Source organism: Trichechus manatus, unplaced genomic scaffold, assembly GCF_000243295.1.
Source record: "Trichechus manatus latirostris isolate Lorelei unplaced genomic scaffold, TriManLat1.0 scaffold00162, whole genome shotgun sequence".
Classification (NCBI taxonomy): Eukaryota; Metazoa; Chordata; class Mammalia; order Sirenia; family Trichechidae; genus Trichechus; species Trichechus manatus.
In genome coordinates this window covers 2,318,400-2,344,962 of record NW_004444098.1, presented here as the reverse complement: position 1 = coordinate 2,344,962, position 26,563 = coordinate 2,318,400, and the positions used below count along the sequence as shown (strand labels likewise).

Here is a 26,563-nt window from a genome sequence, read left to right as displayed (position 1 = left end):
AAGATGAGAAGGCAAGCACAGGCAGGGAAGCTAGAGTAATGGAAACAGAACAAACAGAATGGAAATAATGAGAATACTGACACATTGTGAAAACTGTAACCAATGTCACGGAACAATTTGTATAAAAATTGTTAAATGGGAACCTGATTTACTATGTAAACTTTCATATAAAACATAATAAAATATTTATTTAAACAAAAAAATAAAAGCAGAGACTTTTCTCTGGTAGCAGAAGGGGAAGTCAGAGATTAGGAGCACCAGACAGGGGCAGACTATCCAATAGGCAAGATAACCGTGGTGTTTACCTTGCTTACCAGATCATCTGTAGTGAACAATTTCACATTTTTTCACCACATCAAAGATTCTGGTTCTAGGTATGGCTGGCATCTGTCTCTCTCCCAACCCCATAGCACCTTCCTACAGAATCAAAGCCTCTTTTCAAATTTACAATCCCTGACGGGAGGATGACCCAGTTAAGCACAAGTAAACACAGGCTTACTTGTACTTACTTACTAATCTGTAGTGAACAATTTCAGATGGGTTTCAAAGATGGGGTGAAATTGTTCACTATATATTAGTAAATAAGCACACGTAAGCTCGTGCTTACCTTGCTTACTGGGTAATCCGACCCTGGACCAGCAGCATTCATGCCATTGCTGGCTTGTAAATGGAGGGCGACACGTGGCAAGGAATGTTAGTGATCTCTAGGAATGGAGAGCAACCCCTAGCCTGCAACCAGCACGGAAACAGTGTCCTCAGTCCTACAACCACAAGGAACTGAATTCTGCCAACAACCACACGAGCATGGAAACAGATTCTTCCCCAGAGCCTCCAGAAAGGAATGCAGCCTGCCAGCACCTTGACTTTGGCCTGTGAGACCCTGAACACAGAACCATGCCTGAACTCCTCACCCATGAAAACTATGAGATAGAATATTTGTGTTGTTTTGAGCTAAGTTTATGGTAAGGTATTATGCCCACCCACTGCCGCTGAGGTGATTCTGACTCATAGCAACCCTATAAGACAGGATATAACTGCCCCATAGGGTTTCCAAGGCTGTAATCCTTACGGAAGCAGATTGCCACATCTTTCTCCCTCAGAGTGGCTGGTGGGTTTGAACCACTGACCTTTTTGTTAGCAGCTGAGCACTTAACCATTGCACCACTAGGGTTCCTTAAGTTACTATGTGGCAATAGAAAATTAACACAGAAGTTGCCTCAGAATTGTTTTATGCATCTGGGCATTCTCCCTGGTCAATAGTGAGCAAATGGTAAGATTTTTGGTCTCAGTGAGGTCAAATTGTTGCTGAAGTGGTGATGTTAGAGCAGGTAAGCTGGAAGGTTAGGAAGTAGATGCCAAAGTTGGATGCTTGAAGTTGAGATGCTAGAGGTGGCAGTTACTGATGAAGACAAGGTCAAGGTTAGGACCCTGGGAGGAGTGACTGAGGTGAGATGGAGGAGTCGCTCACAGGAGGCGAAGAGGTGGAGGATCTTGAAGGCCAAAAGGTTTGATGGGTCATTCAAAAATGATGACAGGAGTAGGGGTGGAGAGTAATAGAGCGAGCCATGTGGCAAACTCATCAGTGATTGATCAGGGAGAGACCCAGGGGATGTGGCTAGATGACAACTACAAACAGGGGTACCAGGCGGTTCAGTCTGAAGCCATGAACTTCAAAGGAAGGGGGAGGAGAAATGATTTGCAAGGGACATAGGAGAGCAAGGACACCCACCCCTTCTCCCAGCCCCAAGGTAGGTGTGTAAGTAAAAATTCAGCCCCTACTCAGGAAAGGAAAAAAGAGAAAAGGTGTTTCAGGGGCCAAGGAAGTGAACAGAATGTTCACAGAGGAAGTTGAGGGCACAGGAGAGTTTATGACGGGTGCTACCAGGGGCACGGTGGGAGGATTTGGGAAGATGGAATGTTCGAGGAGTGGGCTGATGAGAGATGGGGTCAGATTAGAGGATGGATTGTATAGATTGGGCATGAGGGTCCAAGTGAAGAGGGGGTACCTGGTGACCTGGGGGTGAATGGCAGGGCCATGACGCAATCAGTCCTCATGGTCCCTTGGGAAAGAGTTTTCATCCTCAGCACTATTGACATTTGGGGCCAGATCATTCTTTGCTGTGTAGGCTGCTGTGTGTATTGTATGCGGGGTATTTAGCAGCATCCCTGGTCTCTATCCACATGATGCCAGAAGCACCCTTCCCCAGTTGAGACAACGAGAACTGTCTCCAGACATTACCAAATGTCCTCTGGGGGCAAAATCACCCCCCAGTTGAGAACTATTGCCTTAGAAGAAGGTGAGAAACCAGTTTTAGCTGGGTGGTATGGGCCACATAGTGGTTATTCTCCCCGGTGGTGTGGGGTTCAGGGAGGTAAGGACTAAGAGACTACACAAAGCCTCCTCTAGGGGTGCTCTCTTCAAGCTGTTAGGAACCTGTTGGGCCAGACGCTGTCATAGGTTTTGGACTGTTACTCACATGGGTAAATAAGATATGATCCTTGCCCTCTAAGAAATTTCAGTCTTATCAGGGAGACATATAGCTAGGCTCAGAATTGTTGTTAGGTGCTGTCAAGTCGGTTCTGACTCAAAGTGACCCCATCTCCATACAATAGAATGAAACACTGCCCGGTCCTGCACCATTCTCACAATCATTGCTGTTTGAGCCCATTGTTGCAGCCACTGTGTCAATCCATCCCGTTAAGGGTCTTCCTCTTTCTCGCCAACCCTCTACCTTACCAAGCATGATGTCCCTCTCTAGGAACTAGTCCCTACTGATAACATACCCAAAGTACATGAGACGAAGTCCTTGCTTCCAAGGAGCATTCTGGCTGTACTTCTTCCCAACAGACTTGTTCGTTCTTCTTGCAGTCCACGGTATATCGAACGTTCTTCGCTCAGAATTACAACCTACGTTACTATTTTTTCCTTTTTGAATGCATTTCCCTCAGAGCAGATTGTTGAATCTGCTACAGTTGAATACAAGACACACCCAGGGAAAGGAATGAAAGAACTTCATTACATATAAGTATCCAAAACAGTGCGGCTGAGACTTCAATATGGCACGGCACTAACACGCTATGGTTATATATCATTTTGCTATTTATTAGCTTATTTGATCATCATAAAAGCTTTGTGAGGTAGATGAGACAAAACAGGCAATACTATTCCCACTTTACTTGATTCAAAGGGTCAAGTGACTGACCCACAGTAAGGAAGTAATTAATTGTTCTAGAACCCACACCTTCCCACTCCTTATCTCATCCTCTTTCTGCACATTTCTTTCCATTGGCCACATGCCAAATTTGTCATAAACGTATCCATGATTTACCACTGAAAAAGAAAAGAAGGCCAGTCCTGGAATAACTCAATTTGAGGGAATGTGTTAAATTTAATTCTTAGTCCCTAGTTTAGTATCTTAGCAACCACATTTATTTAGTGACGACTACTTCCATGCCTATAAAGCATATCCAGCATGCACTGGGTTTCATATGTACTCCTTGAGCTGGATCATAAACTAACTGCAGCTTTGATCTAAACCCTCTAACGGTTGTTTCATACTCAGTCTTATTTTTCACCTTCTATGCTATGCATACGATGTGTGAAATTCTGGCACTTTCTCATTTTAAAGGAAATCTTTTTGAAGAGGATGATGGTAATGAGGAATTTTTTTTTTTCCTCTAAAAGGTTGTTTATGACTTTAGTAAACTTATGGGATTTAAATAGGCACAGCCTCTTTGGAGAGCAATTTGACAGTGAGTATCAAAAACCTAAAATATGTACTCTGTTTGATTTACTAATTCCACTTCTGGAATCTGTCCTAAAGAAAACAAATCTAAAATGCAGACCAAAATTCATGCATCAAAGTCTTCACTGCCACATTATTTCTAACAGTGAAAACCGGGAAATAATCCACCAAACGAATAATTTAGTGGACTGGTTGAGTTGCATTTTAGTATAATCATAAAATGGAATAGTATACTTCCATTAGAATAAATAATTCTTTTAGAGTTAAAATGCTTATTTTAGGTTTCGAGATCAAGTGGAATACTAAACTATGTATTATAAACCTAGCTATGTAAAACAACAAGGATGAGTGAAAAATGCCCCAAAATGTAAATAGTAGTTGTATCTGGGTGCATATTCTTTTTTCCTCAAATTTTCTATGGAAAGTATGTGTTATTTTTGTAATTTTAAAAAGATCAGTTTTAAAGACTTTGCTTGTGTACTGAATGTAAGGTCTTTCCACGTGTCTACTTTGAAAAGCTCTAAGAGTATGCTTCAGGGAGTGATGAAGTGAGGAGTGACTGGAAATCTTTTTGGCACTGACCTCCCTGCTTCTACCCTTGATCCCTTACAGCCTGTTCTCAACCCAGCAGCCAGAGCGCTGTTCTTGAACGTAAGTGAGATCATTTCATACTTCTCCTCAATATTCTCCAGCGGTTCCCCACGTCATTAAGCCAGGGTCTTTAGGAGAGCTGCCAAGGTCTTGTGGGGTCTGGCCCTCAATCTGCTCCAGTCACACTGGCCTCCTTGCTGTTCTTTGAATAGGCCAGGCACAGTCCTGCCTCAGGGTGTTTGCATTGGCTGTTCCCTCTGCCTGGAATGCTCTTCTTTCAAATACCTGCCTGGCTACTCCCTCACCATCTTGATGTCTTTCCCCAAATGGCACCTTCTCAATGAGCCTTCCCTAACCATGCGCTCTCATCCTAGCTATCTACTCCACCCTCTCTGTCCTATAGGATCACTATGAGGTTGAATTGACTTGATGGCACGTAACAACAACAAAAAACACTTTTTTTGGGGGGTGGCAGTGAAATGAACACATTTGTGTGTTTATTTTCATGTTTATGTATTTATTTATTTGTATATTTATCGTGTATTTATTAACACTGGACATGCCCTTTGCTATATAATTTAAGTCTCTACTAACTCTGTTTGAGCCATTGTAGAATATTTTCTCAAAGTGGCCCTAATAAAAGCTTATTTTATGTCATTAAAATGTATACTTGTTTTTTTGAATAGGTAGTATATTCACATGATTCAACATACCAAAGATAGAAAAGGGTCTACAGTGAAAGGTTTCATTTGCATGCCTGTCTTCCAGCTACTCAGGTCCTCTCCGTGGTGATAATGATAGTTAGCAGTTTCTTCTCTCTTGTTATAGAGATACTTTTATGCATATAAGAGCAAATGTGTACATACATATCTATTTTCCCTTATTTACCCAAATGGTAGTGTACTATACACACCACGCTGTACCTTGCATTTATTCTTAGTATATATAGGAGATCCTTTCATATGAGTACATAAAGATTCTCCTTATTCTTTTTTTCAGTGGCAGGGTCTTCCAGTGGGTGCAGACACCAACATTTACTTAAGCAGTCCTGTATTGGTAGATGTCTGCATGTCTTGCTGTTTCCCATCTTTTGCCATCACGATGCTACAATGAATACCCTTGTATAGAAGTCATTTTGCATCCATGCCAGAGCATCTGTAGAATACGTGCCAAGAAGTAGATCAATTTGTCATTTTATGTATTTGCAATATTGCCACATACCTTATTTTTGCAGAGAAGGTCATAGGATTATAAAGATGCCAATTCTCCATAAATTAATCTAAGATTTTAATGTGATCCCAACCAAAATATGTATAGAATTGCCTGGAATTTATGCCAGCTCATGACATGTCTCTGCTCAACACATTCCAATGGCTTCCCACCTTGCTCAGAGAAACAGCCCAAGTCTTCCCATTTGTCCACCAGGCCCTTGCTGATTTCACACTCTGTTACTTCTCTGACCTCATTTCCTTCTTTCTCTCATTCTCTTTGCTTTAGGCCTCCTACCTCAGGGCCTTTGAATGTGCTGCTCCCACTGATCTTCCCCTAGATAACAGCAGGGTTCGTTCTTCAGCTTAACTAACCACCATGTTTGCAATGAGGCCTGCCCCGGCCCCCTGCTTTGGCATACCCTTCCCACTTCCTATCTTCCTTCCCTAGTCTGTCTTTCTCCATCTCACTAATCAGTCTCTGACATTGCATATATTCGACTGATTTAGTTTTCTCATGTCTTCCTCTCACAACTAGAATGTAAGTACCATGTGGGCAGAGATTTTTCCTGTTCTGTTTACTGCTATATCCCCAGTGCTTGGAACACTGGCCCTTAGTAGGTGCTCAATCAACATTTATTGATTTAGATTAACATGTGAGAATGGCTAGGAGAGCTCTGGGCAAAAATGATTAATGGGTGAGAGGTGGTTATTAGCTTTACCAGAGAGTAAAAGATATTATAGGGCAGAAATAATTAAAGCAGTTTAGTTTCTGGACCAAAAATAGATTGAGCAGAAGAACAGAGCAGAGAGTTCAGAAATAGACTCAAATACATATAAGAATTTAAAATGTGATAAAAGTCATCTATCAAATCAAAATGAAAAAAGATGATGTCTTAGGCTGGGTTCTCTAGAGAAGCAAAACCAGTGAAGTATATATATGTGTGTGTGTGTGTATATATGTATGTATATATAGAGAGAGACAGAGAGAGAGAGATTTATATCAAGGAAATGGTTCACACGGTTGTAGAGGCTGGAAAGTACCAAGTTGGTGGGTCAGGCTGGAGGCTTCTTCCAACTCATGTAGCTGCAGGGGTTGGTGAATCCAAGATCAGCAGGTCAGCCAGCAGGCCTCTGGCTCACAGTCTGCGGAGGCTGGCGAATCTCAAGATCAGCAGGTAAAATAGCAGGTAAGCTGCTAGCTCAAGTCTCAAGAACTGGAGGTCAGATGAACAGGAGCCAGGTGCAGGATCCAAACCGAGCAAAAGCCCACGAGCTTTGCCAGAAAGTCCACCTATACTGGATGCAGGCCACACCCCCAAGGAAACTCCCTTTCAACTGAGTGGCTGCTCATAACAGATCTCATCATGGGGGTGATTGCGTTATATCAGATCTCATTATGGAGGTGATTACATCACCAGACTACATCATAACTGCCAAACCACTGAGAATCATGGCCCAGCCAAGTTGACACACAACCTTAACCATCACAATGGGTTATTCAACAAATGGGTTTGGAACATCTTGGAAAAAAACAAGACGGAATCTCTATGGCTGCCCTTATATCAAATGAACAAAAGATACAAATGTAAAATATAAACCCAAAATATGCAAGATGAAAAGTTGGGGGACTTAATTTCTAATTGTGGGGACAGCCTTTTGATACAGAACACAGAGCTAAGAAAATATCTAGAAAAAGATGACATAAATCTCACTAAAAATTAAAAAGCCCTCGCAAAGCCAGACTTACTGGCCTTACAGAGACTGGAGAAACCCCGAGAGTATGGTCCCCGGACACCCTTATAACTCAGTATTGACGTCATCCTGAGGTTCACCCTTCAGCCAAAGATTAGACAGGCCCATAAAACAATAACACATGTAGCTCAACCATGTATAGGAGACTAAATGGGCACACCAGCCCAGGGGCAAGGATGAGAAGGCAGGAGGGGACAGGAAAGCTGGATGAATGGAAATGGGGAAACCAAGGTCAAGAAGGGGAGAGTGTTGACACGTTGCGGGGTTAGCAACCAATGTCACAAAACAATATGTGTATTAATTGTTTAACGAGAAACTAATTTGCTCTGTAAACCTTCATCTAAAGCACAATTGGAAAAAAAAAAAAAAAAGGCTTTGCAAGGAAAATGACCTTAAAGAAAGAGTTAAAAGGCGAACATGCAGTAGTGAAAACTTTGCAACATATATGACGTAGGGCTAATTTCCTTCAATTACAGAAAGTTCTTCTAAATCAATAAGAAATACATAAAGAACCCAGCAGAAAAATAGGACAGAATATGAATAAGCAGTTCTCAGAAAAAGAAATCCCAATGGCCAATAAATATTGGAAAAATGCTTACTCTGATTTATAATTTTAAAAATGCAAATTAAAATAGCAAGCAAATACATTTTTTTCAATATCAGATTGGCAAAGATCCAAAGATTTGAAAATAGCTAATACTGGCAAGCAGAGAAATAGGCCCTGTCAGCCACTGCTGGGGGGAGTGTAATTGTGAACACTTTTCTTTGTAGAGCACTTTAGCAATGCCTGTGAAAATTAAAACTGGACATGCTGTTTGCTCCAGCAATTTCACTTCTAGGAATTTATCCTACAGAGACAAACAAGTGAAAAAAGATGTTTGTTCAAAAATGTACACTGAAGCATTGTTTTCCTAAGAAAATAAAAACAAAACTGTCCAATAATAAGGAAATACTGGTTAAATAAACTATACTGCCACCATATAATGGAATACTCTATAGCCATTTAATAAATGATCTAGGGGTTTATATGTGTCTCTATGAAAAGACCTACAAGGTATAGTAAATGCAAACACCGTGCGTAGTGTATTTCCATTTATGAAAGAGTACGTAGTTATACAGGAGTCCCTGGGTGGTGCAAACAGGGTCCGCCACAATTTTTTTAATTGTGCTTTAGATGAAGGTTTACAGAGCAAATGGACAAGTCCAGCTTCCCTCCACACCACATACCCTTAGTAATCCCTCTCCATGGGAGGAGTGACACATATAATTAGTGAATTTGGTCGGAGATAAGCGTGCTTGGCTCGGGGTTTCTTGGGTTCTCTTCCACATTTGCCTCCCCACATAGAGGGTCTATTTTGGTTTGCTCAGTGGTTAAGAGCTCAGTTGCTAACCAAAAGGTTGGCAGTTCAAATCCACTAGCCACTTCCTGGGAACCCTGTGGGGCAGTTCTACTCTGTCCTATAGGGTCACTGTGAGTCAGAACCAACTCGACAGCACCTAACAACAACAACAACAACATGAGAGGAGCTTAAGCGTGGGTTCTGCCCCCAGAAACAAGGAAGCCCACAGTTAAGTTCAGGTTAGTGGAAAGGTATTAGTAAGTCCATTTGGCCCTGGATTTAAAGCCACATTCTTCAGTCAGTTTATTGGTAATAAAGGTGACATTTCCATCTCCATTGGTCGAACTCCTGAACGTATTTCTCTATTGGTCTTGAACTAGGGTGGAAAAGAAGCCTGCAATTTAAATTAGGCCCTTAAACCCTACTGGTCCCACTGCTGTTGAGTCGATGCCAACTCATAGTGACCCTATAGGACAGAGTAGATTTGTTCCATAGGGTTTCCAAGGCTGTAATCTTTACGGAAGCAGACTGCCACATCTTTCTTCTGTGGAGTGGCTGGTGGGTTTGAACCGCTGACCTCTCGGTTAGCAGCCAAGCACTTAACCAGTGTGCCACCGGGGCTCCTTAATCCATTGCCATCAAGTTGATTCCGACTCAAAGCGACCTTATTACTTCTCTGGACTGACATATTTCCTTTGGTTCTTAACATAACCTAACAAATTATTGTGAAAGGCTGGAGCAATGGCCAGTTTGCAGAATGGGTGCCCTGTGGTTGTACTTGCTAAGTACATTTGTTTCCTTATATAAAACAAGGTTAAGGACAGAGGATAGGATATTGTATCAGAGATCTGCTTTTCCAACTAGTACACACAAGTGTTTTTCTGGAAAGAAGACAGAAAAGTGCTGTGGATGGGAAAATTCTCATGATGGATTAATACTCTTCATATCTTGGGCAACAAGGGCCTTTTGCGACTGTGAGAGACATGCTAAGTTCTAAAACAGAAATCACAGGTGTGCATGCCCCCTGCAAAAACAGACTTGCACAGGGAGTGCCATTTACCCTAGGGAAAGAAGAAGGGAGCCATAGAAGAGAGAACAGTAATGCCTTTTACACCTTCATTTTAGACATACGATCCTTGTACTCGTTCGCTTTTCACTTTGTGCATGATTGTAACGAGATTCTCTGCTACTTGTGTTGTTTCTGTTTGGTAGCTTCTTCTGTTTCTACTGTACTTAAAAAAAAGCTCGACGCATCTCATGAAATGGCCTTAGCAGAAAATAGAAAGAGAAATGCTTACATGTAGAGAAAAGGAAAAGCCAAGCTTTATAAGTGCGATTAAGGTGGGCAAAGGCAGGGAGCTGGGAATCAACCATGGGCGGAAGCTGCCGTGGCTGGTCTCCATCTTGAACAGCCCAGATACTGACTGTCCTGACGTGGGCCTTTCTCACAGAATGACTGGTGGCCGCATGTTTCAGACAGCAATATGTGCAGCTGTGGGTAACAGAGACTCCAAATCATAGTGGCTCAAAAAGACAGACATTTATTTCTCTCTTGTGTCAAAGTCTGGAGGAGACAGTCCAGAGCTGCTTCACAAAGTCCTCAAGGACCCAGACTTCTTTCATCTCACTGCTCCTCCATGCTCAGGATGTGGCCTTCCATCTTCGGTCTAAGATGGAGGTTAGACCCCCAGCCACCATATCTGAATTCCAGGCAACAGGAAGGGGAAGGAATGGAGAAGAAAACTGCACAATGGGCATGTGCCAGGTCTTTCAAGGAGGTGCTGGCAGCAGCCATGAGACCCTTTGCTTACACCCTATCGGCCAGGATGTAGTCACGTGGCCACATCTAGCTGCAAGGGGGTCTGGGAAATGTAATCTTTTCACGTGCCCAGCTAAAAATCAGGGCATCTACTACCATGGAAGGAGGGACATTGGATCTTGGGGGTCAACTAGCAGTCTCTGCCACAGTGAGCTAGAAAGTGATCACTAAAATGTGCCCTCCTCCATTTGTTGTTCCCAAATGCTGGTCCTTAAGACCAGTGCCACCCCACACCAAAATATTCACTGGGCTCTGTGGAAACGTAAACAAACTGGGACACTGTGCTGAGTTTTTCATACAGTTATCTTTAAGGGGCTGTCCTTCATTGTGCCTTTATCCTGCCATTATAGCCTATGGACCTTTTAGTGTTAAAATGCTACCTCTTTTTCGAAATTACAATAGGAATATGTGGTAGTTGTTGGCTACCCTGTGTCCTTATGCCTAATTTATTTCCATTCCAGGAAATCCCCTGCATCTATTCCAGGAAGCCCTACCCTCAGTTTGAGAGAAGACCCCGTTCGAGTGCTCTCAAGTCCCTTTTCTCACGCTGTTGTAATTGCCAGTTTACGTGTGTTATGTGTCACAGGTACAGATTTGGTTTTAGCGCTCAGATGTGCAGAAATGAATACTTATGTTATGAACTGAATTGTGTCCCCTCAAAGTATGTGTTGGAACCCTAACCCCTATATCTGTGGATGTAATCCCATTTGGGAATAGGATTTTCTTTGTTATGTTAACAAGGCCATATCAGTGTAGGGGGTGTCTTAAACCTAAGGACTTTTTTTTTTATTGTTGTACTTTAAGTGAAAGTTTACAGCTCAAGTTAGTCTCTCAAACAAAAATTTATACATAGTTATGTGACCCTAATTGCTCTCCCTATACTGTGACAGCACATTCTTCCTTTCCACCCCTGATTCCCCATTTCCATTCAACCAGCTCCTGACCCTCTCTGCTTCTCATCTCACCTCCGGACAGCAGCTGCCCATTTAGTCTCATGTACCTACTTGAGCTAAGAAGCTCACTCTTCACGAGTATCATTTTATGTCGCAGAGTCCAGTCTAATCTTTGTCTGAAGAGCTGGCCTTGGGAATGTTAAACTTAATGACTTTTGAGATATAAAAAGAGCAGATTAGACACACAGGCAAGCAAACACAAAGTGGGGGAAAGACAGATGCCAGGTGGAGATTGCCAAGGAAGCGAGGAACGCCAGGACTACAGAAGCGGAGACAGACAGACAGCCTTCCCCTAGAGCCTGTGCCCTGAATTCGGGCTTTTAGCCTCCTAAACTCTGAGAAAATAAATGTCTGTTTGTTAAAGCCACTCACTTGTGGTATCTCTGTTACAGCAGCACTAAGAAACTGAGACGCTTTATTTTTCTGCAGTTGATGTTCATTTCTGTTTCAATCCCCATTCATCAGAGTGCTGGAAACTTAATTTCCTTTGATTCAGAACTCCCCCCTTTCCCACAGGCTGCTGTCTAAGTTTGGGGTTTGGGGCATCTGGTCCATGGTCCACTGTTCCCTTCTGCATCAGCTGACGTGCCCCTCTTCCCGTTTGGCTCAGTCACCCATGCACACAGCTGCTGCTAAGCTGTCCCTCGTCCCCATGAAGGCAATACCTTCTCTAGGGTCTTGCCCTTACCCTGGGGTTCTCTCAGGACCTGATACACAAAACTCCTCTAGTATCCAACAAATCTGTGTGGCATTTATATTAATTAGAAGGCTTTTGGCTGCAAGTCAAGCAGCTTAAAAGTACAGACTGAATCTTCTTGTATGACGAGAAGGCTAGCAGTGGGCAGGCTGATGCGGGCACTCAGCTCCATCAAGGCTCCTCTGCCACTCTCTCGTCATTCCCAGATTCTTAGTCATCAATGGCTCACCTAAACGCCAAGCATTGCCTCTCTCATGACTACAGCCAAAGCAGGACAGGGCGGTTCTTCTCTTTCTCTCAAGGAGGAAAAATCTTTCTAGAAACTTTTCCCTTAACAACTCCTTTGGCAGCACTGGGTCACGTGGCAGGATTACCATCACTGGTTTAGGACAATCATGATTCATCCCCTGGGACTCAGCACGTTGTCACCCAATATCTGAACAACCAGGGTTCAGGACAACCAATGGTATCTGCCACAGGCTCTTTGTGTCCTCTTCTTGCCCAAGCTCTTCTGGGGGAGGGGGTGTAGGACCCCAAACGTATCCTCGCACCTATAACTGCCCTTCTGGCAACCGCCCCCCTGCAGGGAGTCAGTATCTGATGGGGAGGAGTGGCAGCGAGAGGGCAGCAAGGCACTGTTTTAATTGATCTCAGATTCTCCAAACTCTATGGTATTTGCACATGGATTCCACCAACCGCTCCTGAGTGCTAGGCTTTTGGAATTCAAAAACCAAAAGGTGATTCTTATTTTCTCTATTTCTGGATCTCATCCTTTCCCTGAGTTCATGAATGACAGAGTGGGGTAGGGCCACAGGGCAGAATATTTTCTCCTCACACTCATCTGTATTCGCAGGTAGACTGCAGCTCCTTGACGGCACCGGGCCGCGGGCCTGACACTTAGTAAACCGTAAATAAACACATCCACTACCCATCTGTCAGTCTATTTTACTGTAGCAGCTTGTGTGTTGCTATGATGCTTGAAGCTATGGCGCCAGGATTTCAAATACCAGCAGGGTCACCCATGGTGGACAGGTTTCAGCGGAGCTTCCAGACTCAGACTAGGAAGAAAGGCCTGGCAATCTACTTCCAAAAATTAGCCAATGAAAACCCTGTGGATCACAACAGGATACTGTCCGATATAGTGGTGGGAGATGAACCCCCAAGGTTGGAAGGCACTCAAAATACACACTGGCCGCAACAGTGGACTTGAGTATACCAATGATTGTGAAGATGGCACAGGACTGGGCAACATTTTGTTCTGTTGTGCATCGGGTCACTATGAGTTGGACCCGACTTGAAGGCAGTTAACAACAACAAATAAATACATACTAAAAGAAGAAATGGCCTCACCCAGGGGCAGGAAAGGGAGCTGTCAAAGAAGTCAACAGATGTGAACACCAACCTTTGCATCCATAAGTCAAGAGAGATAATGTTTCAGGTCCCAAAGAGTTTCTGATTTTCCTGAAAGAGAACACCTAGATCAGAAAAATGAGGCATACTTGCTGAAGCCAAGATAACTATGATATTATCTGAGTTTACACAGGATTAACAAGGCATGTCTGTTTCAAAGAAAGGACAGGGCAAGAAAGTTTAAGTTGGAAAGTGTTCAAGATGGAAGGGATTGTCTGCAGTGCTCTGATATACAACAGAAAAATGGTAGAACTGGGTTACAGAACCCCTCGAATCAATACAAATTGTTATACTCTGAGTAAGAGCAGTTTGAGTAAAATCTCACCCACAAGAGCAAAATTCTTGACACAGAGGACTTGGAGGCTATTGTCTATATTTGGTAGAAACTTGGAAAGAGTTGAGATGCTCAAAGATTAGTTACAGAGATTTAATATAAAACTTCCTTCTCAATGTAGACAGGTCTTTGAATTTCTTTGCAATTTTTTATAATAGCTTTACTGATACATAATTCACATACCATACAATTTACCCATTGAAAATGTGCAAATTCAATGGTATGTAATACATAGAGCTGTGCAACCATCACCACAATCAATTTTAGAACATTTTCATCACCCCAAAAAAGAAACTCATTAGCATTCACTCCTCTCTCCTCCTAAATCTCTCCAGCCCCAGGCAACCACCAATCTACTTTCTGTTTCTATGGATTTGTCTATTCTGCACAGTTCACAGAAATGGAATCAGACAATATTCAGATACTGTATGTGGCCATGAATTTTATCATCCTCATGAGCAGTATTGCTACAGTTGAACAGACTAGAGAGGCCAATATTTGTCATTAAATGGACATAATTACATAACCATGCCATTGTCCACTCATAAATAAACAGATGGGATCTGACCACTAATTCCCCTAGTAGAATATCTGAGCTATTTGAAAATTAATACTAACGTGTTAAGACCATATTTTTTCTTGGTTTGTAGTATTATTCATGGTTTTTTTTTTTTATTGTTATTCCTGGTAGACAAGGCCTTCTTTTGGCCCTCCCTCTAACTCACAAATTCAAGCCACGCCCTTCTGTGCTCACTGCCAAGGAAAGGGATAACATGCAGAAAGCACTGCAACAAAGAACCTAGTCCTGGCTTTGACATTTCAAAAGCCACATGTGTTGGACAGTGTATTAGACAGGGCAGACATTGAACATTTCCATCATTGCAGAAAAGTCCTATTGAACAGCATTGCTCCTCCAGAAGCAGGCCCTGAGACAAGGATTTGGAACTTTTTTGCATGGCTAAGGGAGTGGGAAAGTGAGACAAGAAAGGGCATGCTGTCGAGCATGTCTGCACTGTGGGCAACTGGAGCTCACTCATGGTGGGGAACTCTGGGGACCAGTGTAGAGCACACCCAGAATCATCCTGCCCAAGAGGTAGAGTTGGTGTACTTACCCACCCATTCCCATCACTCATTGACTGAGGGCTGCTCCCAGGGGGTGTTAATTCTCGAACACTTCCACCTTTCCAGGGCATGCACGGAGAAGGCTCCAGGCGGCCAGTGAGTCTTCAGGAAGAGTCACAGTGGTGACAGTAGGGAGATGGCAAGGCCAGAATGTATGGAAATGGCAGGGTTTGAGGGAATATGGGTAGGGCACCCACAATGGCCGTCCCCTCACACTCCTGACCCCCAGTCCGCTCTCCAGATACAACCATGTTTCATGCATATCCTTAGACATTTTCGTATACATAAATACATATAATATATGCAAATACATATGTATTTCTTTTTTTATTTATACAAATGGGGTCTTTCCATCCATACTCTTCTGCACTTTGCTTTTTGCACTTAATAACATATCCTGGAGATATTTCACTGGAGTCCTTTCTTTCATTTCCTCCACTTGGCTGTCTTTGTCATAAGCGAGTTCAGACCTAAAGAGAAAAAGAGCTGCAATAGCTTGGCTGAAAGAATGCAGAGACTTGTGTTTAGCTTATGGATTTAAAAGGCAAGCTGTTTGTTGAGACTGCTTTTCAGGATGGCGGGATTTTCCTGTTAAACACAAATGGGAATTTGCCTGGTGAGAAACTCCAGCAGTGTGTGGGCTGATTAGATAATAGAGCATGCAATCAGTGAATTAGCCTTCTAAGATGACAGCAGCAAGGGAAGGTGGCACCCCCAGGTGGCCCTGCATGGAGGCACTGGGAGACCCAGGTTTGGGACCTAGCCCCATCACTGACTTGCTGTGTCATTGCTGCAGCCTCTTGATTCTCAGGTCCTCCATTTTCTTGTCTAGTAGGTGAAGATGGTAAAGCCTGTCCTATTCCTCTCATGTGTGAACTGGCAGGGGTTGCAAACCCAAATGCCTTCTGGGGCCACAAAGGCAAGTGAGGTTGTTGGAAGTAAAAGGGAACAGTGGGGACTGTAGCTAAGAGGAGGCTAAATCACTCACTCACTCACACACTCACACACACACACACACACACACACCCACCCACACCCACACCCACACCCACACCCACACCCACACCCACACCCCCATCCATCTTCCAAACACCATCCTGGCCAAACAAAGCTTATCTGTGGGCCACTTGCAGCCTTGGGTGGGCATTTGCATCCTACAAATATGAGTTCTGATCCCCACATAGAGAAGACGGCTATGGTGAGACTGTTCACTGAGCCTCATCCTTCTTGGTTCTTTCAAAAACCATGTTCTCCCACCTCAGTATCAGTCAGGAGAAGCTAGATTGGGCTGTGGGAACAACTCAAAAATGTCAGTGGCATTTCAACAGCAGAGGCTGATGATTTCTTGCTCCCGCTATGCATCCATTGTTCTTGGAGCCCGGGCTGAGCTCCACATTCTCATTCACAAGCCTGAGGGAGCCACCAGCAGGTCTCACATCATGGGGCCTGGGAAGGGAAGGGACATTGTGCACAGGCCACAGGAGTCACATGGCTTGAGTTCCCTCACAGGGCAGAGAAGTGTCGTCTCACTGTGAGTGTGGAAGGAGGACGGGAAATCTCCGAGCACAGCATGATGTTGCACATACTTGGCTGACATCCATGGACCCACCGTGTGCTCCTGTCTGTCTTCTAAAGGGGACGGTCCCTGTCAGGCTTGGCTCTTTATCTCAGAGCTTTGTGAGCTCGGAGGTGGGGATTCCAGGCCTCCGGTCACTCTGTGCCTGTGCTCAGTATGGCCGAGCAGCCGCCTGCGCCCGTGGTTGCTGCTTTTCCATCCTCTTCTGGAACCAGGGGCCCTTAGCTGGACTCCACATGCCTTCACTCCCTGGAGGTTTTTTTTTATTATTATTAATTATTTCAACAAATAGATAAATAGAAGATATACATGCACTTAATTTAAAAGTCAAATAATCCTGCTAGACTGAGACTCAAAAAGGAGTAGTCCCGTAGCCCATTTCTGCACACCTGAGCCCACTCCCCAGAGGCCACCATTTTCAGATGGTGATAAGAGCTATAGGGGAAATAAAGGCAGCAGGGGGATTCAAGAGTACCCTGTTGGGGCAGGGGGGTGCAATTTTAAGCAGGACATGAGGAAGTGACATACGAATAAATGAGTGAGGGAGTGGTTTATGTGGATACTGAGAGGGTGAGCCAGTCCAGGTAGAGAAAATGGTGGGTGCAAAGCCCTGAGACCGGCAGAATGTGCTAGGCACTTCTCGATCGGTGCTCCCAGCATTGATGCCCAGGCTTCCCTGAGGACCCTGTTAAAATGCAGATTCTGATTCCTCCAGTCTGTGGTGGGGCCTTGGACTCTGCATTTCTAACCAGCTCCCAGTTAATACTATGCTGCTGGTGGGGAGCCACACTTGAGCGGTGAGGTCCTAGCAAGAGTTTAAGGAGCCCTAGTTGCACAGTGGTTAAGCACTTGGCCGCTAACCGAAAGGTCAGTGGTTCGAACCCACCAGCTGTCCCTTAGGAGAAAAGACCTGGCTATCTGTTCCCGTAAAGATTGTTGTTGTTAAGTGCTGTTGAGTCGATTCCCACTCACAGTGACCCCATATGAGAGAGAAGAACTGTCCCATAGGGTTTCCTAGGTTGTCATCTTTATGGGAGTAGATTGACAGGTCTTTCTCCTGTGGGGACACTGGTGGGTTCAAACCGCCGACCTTTCGATTAGCAGCTGAGCGCTTAACCACTGCACCACCAGGGCTCCTTAAGGTCACAGTCTAGGAAACCCTATGGGACAGTTCTACTCTGTGCTATATGGTTGCTATGAGTCAGAGTCAACTAGACAGCACACAACAGTAACAAGCAAGACTTAGGAGATCAATGAGTGAGCAAGGAGAATGAACCGTGGTCAGAAAGAGAAGAGGGACTGGATCCTGCCATGCCTTATAGGCCACCATAGGACTTAAGCTTTTATTATAAACGCGGTGGGAGTAGAAAAGTGATGTAAGCTGGCCTATGCTTTAGAAACATCTCTCTAGGAGCGGTGTTGAGATTGATCGCAAGAGGGAGAGGGTAGTTAGGAAGCTCCTGAACTAATCCAAGTGAGAGATGGTGGTGGTTTGGACAGGGAGGTGGCAGTGCAATGTGCCAGAAGGCAGAGCCAGCAGGATTTCCTGATGGATTGGTGTGAGGACTGAACAGGAAGAGGTGCTTGGGCACCTGGAAGGATGGAGCCGCCATTCCCATGCCATTGCACACATTCTTCTCTCCAGTTCCACAGCCACTTCGACAGTTCAGGTCCCATTCATTCTCATTACTGTATTCGCCTTCTAACGGGTACTGCAAACGTATTCTTCTTCTTGAGAAATGGCTTAGTTCAGTGCAGTCCTAGGTAAAGACCTTGCCGTTGCTTACACTGTCCATAGTCTAGCATGGCAGACCCTTCATCAACTGGCCCTTTCTCACTTCGATGTCATCACTCCCCTTCATGAACCCACTGCTCCAGCCCAGGGGTTCACACCTTCTCCCCATCATGACAGACATGATATGAAGGCTGATGTTCTCATGTACCGTCCATCCCTAGAGCTGTAGGGTATTTATAAATTCTGGCAGCCCTAATGCCACCACTCTCTCTCCTATCCAAGACCTTTAATCCACTTTTGTTATACATACTTTCAGAAAGCAAACCATTTGCACACTTTTTTCCTCTATTGTTGTATCAAATTACACCAGTGCTACTCGATGTGGGGTCCTGGACTAACAGCATCAGCATCACTTGGGAGTTTGATAGAAATGCAGATTCATGGGCTCCACCCTAGACCTACTGAGTCAGAGTCTCTGACAGCAGAGCCCAGTAATTTGTGTTTTAACAAGCTTTCCAAGTGATTCTTACACTTGCTCAAGTTTGAGAAATGGTGAATGGCCTCACACCTCATATTGAACTGAGTCCCTGGGTGGTGTAAACGGTTAACATGCTCCGCTGGTAACCACAAGGTTGGAGATTCAAATCCACCCAGAAGCACCTCTGAAATCCTGGTGGCGCAGTGGTCAAGAGTTACACCTGCTAACCAAAAGGTCGGCAGTTCGAATCCACCAGGTGCTCCTTGGAAACCCTATGGGGCAGTTCTACTCTTTCCGATACGGTCGCTATAAGTCGGAACCAACTCAACAGCAACAGGTTAGGGGGACCTCAGAAGACAGGCCTGGTGATCTACTTCAGAAATATCAGCCATTGAAAATCCTACAGAGCACAGTTCTACTTTGACACTCATGAGGTCGCCGCTGAGTTGGAATCGACTCAACAGTAACTGGTAACTGGTCAAACTGAACATCAGTAGGTCCCTGCACTGTATCTGAGAACAGCTGATCTAGCCTAGTGGTTCTCAACCCTGGCCGCATACTAGAATCGCCTCGGGAGCTCTAGAAAATAGCAATGCCAGGGCCCTATCACCAGAGATTCAGATTTAATTGACTTGGGCAGGATCCAAGTGATTCTAACGCGCAGCCAGGTCTGAGAACTCCGAGTGTGGCAGATGGCTCTACATTCTGTTTCCCAAGCACAACCCTATTTCTCTGCCTCGTGCTGTTCTCTCTTCCTGGAGCTCTCAACCGTGCCATCTCCATACTGCCAAACCCTACTCATTCCACGAAGCCGGGCCCAGATAGTACTCTCTCTCACGCTGGTCTCTGCTTCTCTCCTCCTCTGAATTCTTGCACCATCTCTGTACGCGTCTCACTACACAGCTTTTCTTTATCACTTAGGTTTATTTTTTTATCTCCTAACTACATGATGTTTGTTATAATATCCATTTCTGATCCGTTTCATATCTTCTAGTGACCTGGAAAATGGTGGATGCTTAAAAAAATGTTCACGTGAAGGAATGATTGGGGCAGCCTAAGAGAGACTTTGCTTTTTATAGAAGCCACATGGGTGGCTGCTGTGGAGCTCGGGGCCAAACGAGACCCTTGCGTTGTTCTCTTTGTTAAAATGGGGCATCATGCAATGAAAAAGTGTTTCTCAAAGGGTGTTCCATGGAGTACTAGTGTTTTGTCATATATTAACACCTCGTCTGCGGAAAAACTGTTCTTTGACCAACAAAAAAAGAAATTGGGAAACCTTACACACCCCACAACTTTACTTTCCTCATCTGTAAAATGGGGATAATAATATCCCTTTACCACATGTCTGAAATCCCAAAAGCTCTGAAAGCTTAACGATTTGGTGATGAAACCTGACTTGAATGGAATTGAGGATATGTACGGCCTTTATTTACAGGAGTCCTGGTGGTGCAGTGGTTAAAGTGCTTGGCTGCTAATCAAGAGGTTGGCAGTTTGAACTCATCAGACGCTCCAAGGGAGAAAGATGTGGCAGTCTGCTTCCATAAAGATTATAGCCTTGGAAACCCCATGGGGCAGTTCTACTCTGTCGTACATGGTTGCTATGAGTCGGAATCGACTTGATGGCAGTGGGTTTGGTTTGGTTTATGGTCTTTATTTACCCACTTAGAATATTCTTCCATTTCACTGCACAAGTATGTCTTTGATGACAGGCTGCTGCCCCAGCCCATTGGGACGAGTTCTGCGATATGTTGTTTTACTTTTCAAATGTACAATGTCTGAATTCTGAAACGCACTTGACCTAAGGGTTTTTGGAAATAGGTTGTGAACCTGTAATAGTTACCTCATAGGTTTGTCATAGGTGTTCAAGAAATTAATATCTGTAAAGCAATTAGAGCATTGTGTGGTCCACCATAAGCTCTATAAAATTTTTGATAAATAAATGTTTCACGCAACATTTAACCCTAGAAACGAAGTAAAAGATAAACCACTTTGTGTCAGTATAGAGGTTGATGTACTTGGGGTCTCCATCTTCCACTGGGTTTCTACCATAGCTTTCCTGATATAAAGAAATGAAACATTAGATAGTAAAAGCCCCTTGGAATGGTGCCCCAATCCTCTCCTTACTCAGAGGTAACCACTATTCTGAGGTTAGTGTGAATATTTCCATGAAATGTTTCTAGATTTAAATATATATATTTGTGTGTGTATCCATGAGTATGTATTTTTTAAAGCTTTCTATAAATGCTATCACACTGTATCTATTATACAACTTTTTTTTTTTTTTTTACTAGATACTACCATTTTCATACAGGTTGTCACTGTTTTTTGTTAGTTGCCATTGAGTTGGCTCCAGCTCATGGCAACCCCAGGTGCAATGAACCAAACACTGCCGGGTCCTGGGCCTCCTTCACGATTGTTGGTATGCTCAAGTCCTTTGTTGTACCTACTGTGTATTTTGAGTGCCTTCCAACCTAGGGGGCTCATCTTCCAGCACTATATCAACAATGTTCTGTTGTGATCCATAGGGTTTTCATTGGTTGATTTTCAGAAGTAGATCACCAGGCCTTTCTTCCTAGTCTGTCTTAGTCTGGAAGTTCGGCCGAGACCTATCCACCATGGGTGATCTTGCTAATATTTGAAATACCAGTGGCATAGCTTCCAGCATCACAGCAACATGCAAGCCACCACAGTACGACAGACTGACAGATGGGTGGTGATGCATACAGGTAGTCTAGCTCAGTTCTCTTAAGGGCTCACAAAGTATGCCACGGTGCGGGTTTTCCAGTTTACTAACCCATGTCCTATAGATGGGCACTTGTTTCTCGTCGTTGGCTACTACAAATGCTGCAGTGATCATTCTCACGTGCACCTGCTTGTGCTCCTGTGGGAGAGCAAGTCCCTTGGACATACACCTGGGAGTAGGATTGCTGGGTCATGCGTGCACGTTTTAACTTTACAAGACAATGCCAATATGCTCTCCAACATGGTGTGTCGGTCTATATACCCACTGCAGTGTGAGTTCCTGTTCTTTCCATCCTGGCCCACACTTGTGTTTTCACACTTTTCAAGCCTTTGCTTACTTTCTCACAGTCTTGGAGGCTAAAAGTCCAAATGAGGATCTCGGCCATTTCGATTCTTTCTTTGTCGGTATTCCTTGGTTCCTTTGCTTGCAGGTGATCCTCACATGACATCTGTCTTCCCCTGTGTCTACTCTGCTCTTTTTATAACTCAGAAGTGATTAGGTTGTTAACATAGCAAACACACACACATCCTATTTCCAAACAGGATTACATCTACAGGATAGGGGTTAGAATTCTAACACATATCTTGTTGGGATGCAATTCAACCCATAACACAAGCCTACTGCAGAAAAGATGTTCCATCTCACTGATAATCGGAGAATTGTAAATTAAAACATGAGTGGTATTTCCCACAGATTTTTCTAGGACTAGCCAGAGAGCTAGAGACTTTTAGTTAAGCTCTGCCTGCTCAGGTACTCTCAGTACCCATGAGGGAGAACAGCCAGAGACTATTGTCAACAAACAAAAGCAAAATTGGGATTAAGAAGAGAAAGGGGAGAGAAAAAAATCCACAGGCAGAATGGGAACAGCGGGTCTTGTTTTCACATTTCTTGGGTAAACAGATTTGTTGGCAGCTGGGAAAGAGGTCAGTCTGGCAGTCCAGCCTTGAGCTGGCTTCTAGTTGTTTACGGTTCTCAGAACACCCATGTGAGTTCAACCAAGGAGTCTGCACCTATCAGAACGGTCCCTGCCTCCTTGCAGCTCTTTGGGAGAAAGCTCAAACTCATTTGTTAGGCACCCTTTGTGATCTGAGCAGTACTGCAGCTCTGGTGTTCTCTCTAGCCAGCACCCAAAGGGACTCTCTGCCCAGCCTCACCAACCACTTGTAGTTCTCCAAACACGAGAAGCTATTTGACAGCTCCTGACCTTCCCTGCCGCTCACCTTCCTCCTCCTCCTCACCTGTGTACAGTGGGCTCAACTGGGGGCAATCCCTCCCCACCCCCCAGACCTTCGGCAATGTCTGGAGACACTTGTTTGTTACAATGGAGGTAGGGAAGTGCTACTGGCATCTAGCCGGTAGAGGCAGGGATGCTGCGAAATATCCTACGATGCATAGGACAGGTCCTCTAAACACCCCCATCCCCCGCCAGCAAAGAAGTATCCGGCCACAAACGTCAACGTTAACAGGGCTCTGCACTGAAAAACCCTGACCTCATGTCTCTCTCCTCTAGCAGGGCACAGGTCGCCATGACTGTCACTGCAGACCTGCCTGCCTCCCCTCCTAGAATTAAGCTCCTTGTGGGAAGAGACTCAAGTTTAGCTAACTTTCCATCCCCAGAGCCTGGAATGGAAGGGGCTCAAATATCTGCTGAACAAATGAATGAACAAGTCATGGGTCCCTCTGGTCACAAATCACGAGACACACGTGGGAAGAAGGAAGGGTGGAAAAGAGGTGTCAAGAGGCCAACCTGAGACTTCCATTGGCACGCTGGCATTTTTTAAAGGAAGAGAGTAAATGAAGTCATCCTTTATTGACTCCTTCCCACGTGGCCTGCACTGTGTGTTTTAGGCACTAACTCCATGTAGGAAGTCCCTGAGTGGCAGAAGCAGTTAACGCACTCAGCTGCTAACTAAAAGGCTGGAGTCCACCCAGAGGCGCCTTAAAAGAAAAGGCCTGGCGACCTACTTCTGAGAAATCAGCCACTGAAAACCCTATGGCGCACAGTTCTACTCTGACACACGTGGGGTCGCCATGAATCGGAACTGACTTGATGGCAACTGGTTTTTAACTCAATGTAGTCCTCAGAATGAGCTCGTAAGGAAGAATGATTAATACGCCATTTCAAAGCAAGAAAGCGACGCGCTGAGAGGCGAAAGGGACTTGTTGGCATGACAAAGCCAGCAGGGATGGGACCAGCACGGTCGTTTCTTTGGGGGAAGGTATGAGAGAGCTATGTAAAGAGAAAAATCTCACTCTCAAATGGCTAAAAACCGGCTGCAATTACAGACGGTAGTTTGCATTTGTACCCGAGTCATGTTTATTTTATATTTAGGCATATGAGTTTAAGATGAGAAAGAGAAATAATAAAGCTTTGAAATTTTAGTCATGTGTCACCTCAGGGGAAAGTTCATTCTGGATTTTGTCTGCAATGCCCAAGCACAAATTGAAACTCGAGTAATGAAATAAGCTTGGAAAAATAAGCACCCGGGGCTGATGCAAATAATATATTTGTCCCAGAGCGAGGGCTGCAATGTAAATCTGAGCGTTTGGAGGGAGAAATATGTCAATACTGAATCTTTTCCCCAGCCTTTGATGGATGTGCTAATTGTGGCAGGTCAACACGGGCGCACCCTGGCAACGCACTGTAATAACTTATTTAAAAGGTGGTTGGTTTTCATAAATGGACTGTTACACCAATTCTTAGATTTTTATTCTCAGAAATGAATATATTCCCCTATCAAAAAATATCTGCTATATATAGTGAGGAGCCCTGGTGGCTCAGTGGTTAAGAGCTCGGCTGTTAACCAAAAGGTCGGCAGTTCGAATCCACCAGCCGTTCCTTGGAAAATCTATGGGGCAGTTCTACTCTGTCCTATAGGGTCACTATGAGTCAGAATCAACTCGACAGCAGTGGGTAGGTATATACAGCAAGAACTCAATTATGCATTTTCTACACCAGAGAAGCCTACAGAGGTGACCAGGTTTGGGAATTATTACTCGTGGCTCTCAATTCTGTATGCCATTCAAACTCTGTGGAGATGACAATAATAATCATGCTATGCAGATGACTTTTGTTCCATTAGAGCAGGGATGGGCAAACTACAGCCTGCACGCCAAATCTGGCCCATGGCCTGTTTTTATAAATAAAGTTTTACTGGAACACAGCCACGCCCATCTGCTTAGGTATCCTCTTTGGCTGCTATCACACTACAAGGACAGAGTTGACAGTCACAACACATACGGCTTGCAAAGCCAAAGGTATCTGCTCTCCAGCCCTTTATAGAGCAAGTGTATGAGCCCTGCATTAGAGAGAAGTACTATTTACTTACTTGACTGCATGCTTGAATCATTTTCTGTGGGATCGAAAGGAGCTGGCATTGGAGAGGACCCCTGGCTTATTTAAGGCATATGCATAGTTCAGCTGGGTAAAAGAGAGAAGAAAATATCAAAAGGCAAAAAACTAGGCAGCATCTGCAGGTAAGAACTTTAATGAACTGAGCCCTACTAATGACAATATTTAAAAAAAGCATAATATATAAGAAATGATCATTTTCTGTCAAGAGAGAATATTTCATGATGGCAATAGTACACGAGAGAATATCTCATGATGGTGACCCACCACCCCTCCATGTGGCTGATGTATGACACCCACCCCTAGGACAGGCACACTGGGACTTTGGTGAACACCCCTTTCCCTGAGAACACACAACAAAGGGGATGAAGAGAGTGTACCAAGTGGAAGGGGCTCAGAACTTCAGGGGGATGACTGGCCAGTACTTGGGCCGCTTGAGATCACAGTGCTTGTTGAAACTCAGCTGCACCGCGGCCTCCATGGCCTGGATCTTGGCGGCACTGTCCCCATACAGCCGCTTCATCTCGGCCTGGCGCCTCTCACTGGGGCTCTCGGACGGGGGCTCCGCTGACCGGTGGGTGTTGTAGTACAGGTCGTGGTCGGCGTTCACGTAGTCGCCCAGGCGCTCAGCGTCCAGCTGCTGCTGCCGCCCTGAGAATCAATACACAGGAGAGAAGCAAGGTGAATTCGGCTTCTGACAGATGGGCTGGCTGCAGGCCCCGGGTGCCCTCGGCCGACCTTTCAAACTGAAACTGCCCGCTGTGCTGGCTGAGCCGCCGTGCTCTCAGGATTCTGCGGATTGTCTGCTTATTGCGAAGCTCCCTGTTCACTGTCAGAGGTTCTACACTGATAGGTGCCATGGAGTCGATACCAACTCATGGCAACCCCATGTGACAGACTAGAACTGCCTCGTAGGGTATCCTAGGCTGTAATCTTTACAGGAGCAGGTCACCAGGTCTTTCTCCCAGGGAGCTGCTGATTGGCAGTCTGAACCCACCTTTCAGCGAGCAGTTTGGTGCTTAACTGTTGTGCCACCAGGGCTCCTTTATACACTCATAGAAATGGCAAAAAGCCACAAGGAAACACAGCACCCCAAACTACCAAACCTGTGGGAGGGATGAATAGGAGGAATGCAGGGCATTTCTGGGCAGTGAAACTATCCTGTATGACACTCTAATGGTGGTGAAGAGGGTATATGGGAACTCTGCACTTTCTGTGCAATTTTTTCTGTAAAACTAAAATTGCTCTCAAAAATAAAGTCTACTAAAACAAACAAACATAAACCACCAAGCCTCTGAGATGAGCCTTGAAAATACAGAAGAAAAATCAAACCACCTAGATTCCTCCCTTTCCACCTACACGCCCCCCCGCCCCCGACCCCCAGCCTGCCCAGGTAGGAAGGTGTCATGGATTGAATTGTGTCCCCCAAAAAATGTGTGTATCAATTTGGCTGGGCCTTGATTCCAAGTATCGTGTGGCTGTCCTCTATTCTGTGGTTATAATTTTACGTTAAAGAGGATTCGGGTGGGACTGTAACACCACCCTTACCCAGGTCACGTCCCTGATCCAATGTAAAGGGAGTTTCCCTGGGGTGCGGCCAGCACCACTTTTTATCTTACAAGAGATAAAAGGAAAGGGAAGCAGAGAATTGGGGAACCTCATACAACCAAGAAAGCAGTGCCAGGACCAGAGCACATCCTTTGG

General features: G+C 44.6%; 1 protein-coding gene across 3 annotated transcripts in view; it reads right to left on the bottom strand.

Moving 5' to 3' along the window:
- Positions 1–13,257: 13,257 nt before the first annotated feature.
- The window catches only part of GEMIN8 (gem nuclear organelle associated protein 8), a 34,248-nt gene continuing 20,942 nt past the window's right edge, over positions 13,258–26,563 (bottom strand). The window contains exons 4-6 of one of the 3 annotated variants that reach the window (XR_002825618.1): positions 25,240–25,510; positions 24,837–24,928; positions 13,258–13,570 (exon numbers count right to left, since the gene is read on the bottom strand). Coding sequence is in view for 1 of the 3 variants with exons in the window: in XM_023740695.1 (XP_023596463.1) it covers positions 25,254–25,510 (257 nt within the window). In the remaining 2 variants the exon portion in view is untranslated. Of the gene's footprint in view, positions 13,571–15,226; positions 15,446–23,844; positions 24,929–25,239; positions 25,511–26,563 lie in introns of those variants that run through there. The other 2 variants (XR_002825617.1, XM_023740695.1) reach the window with 2 other exon arrangements.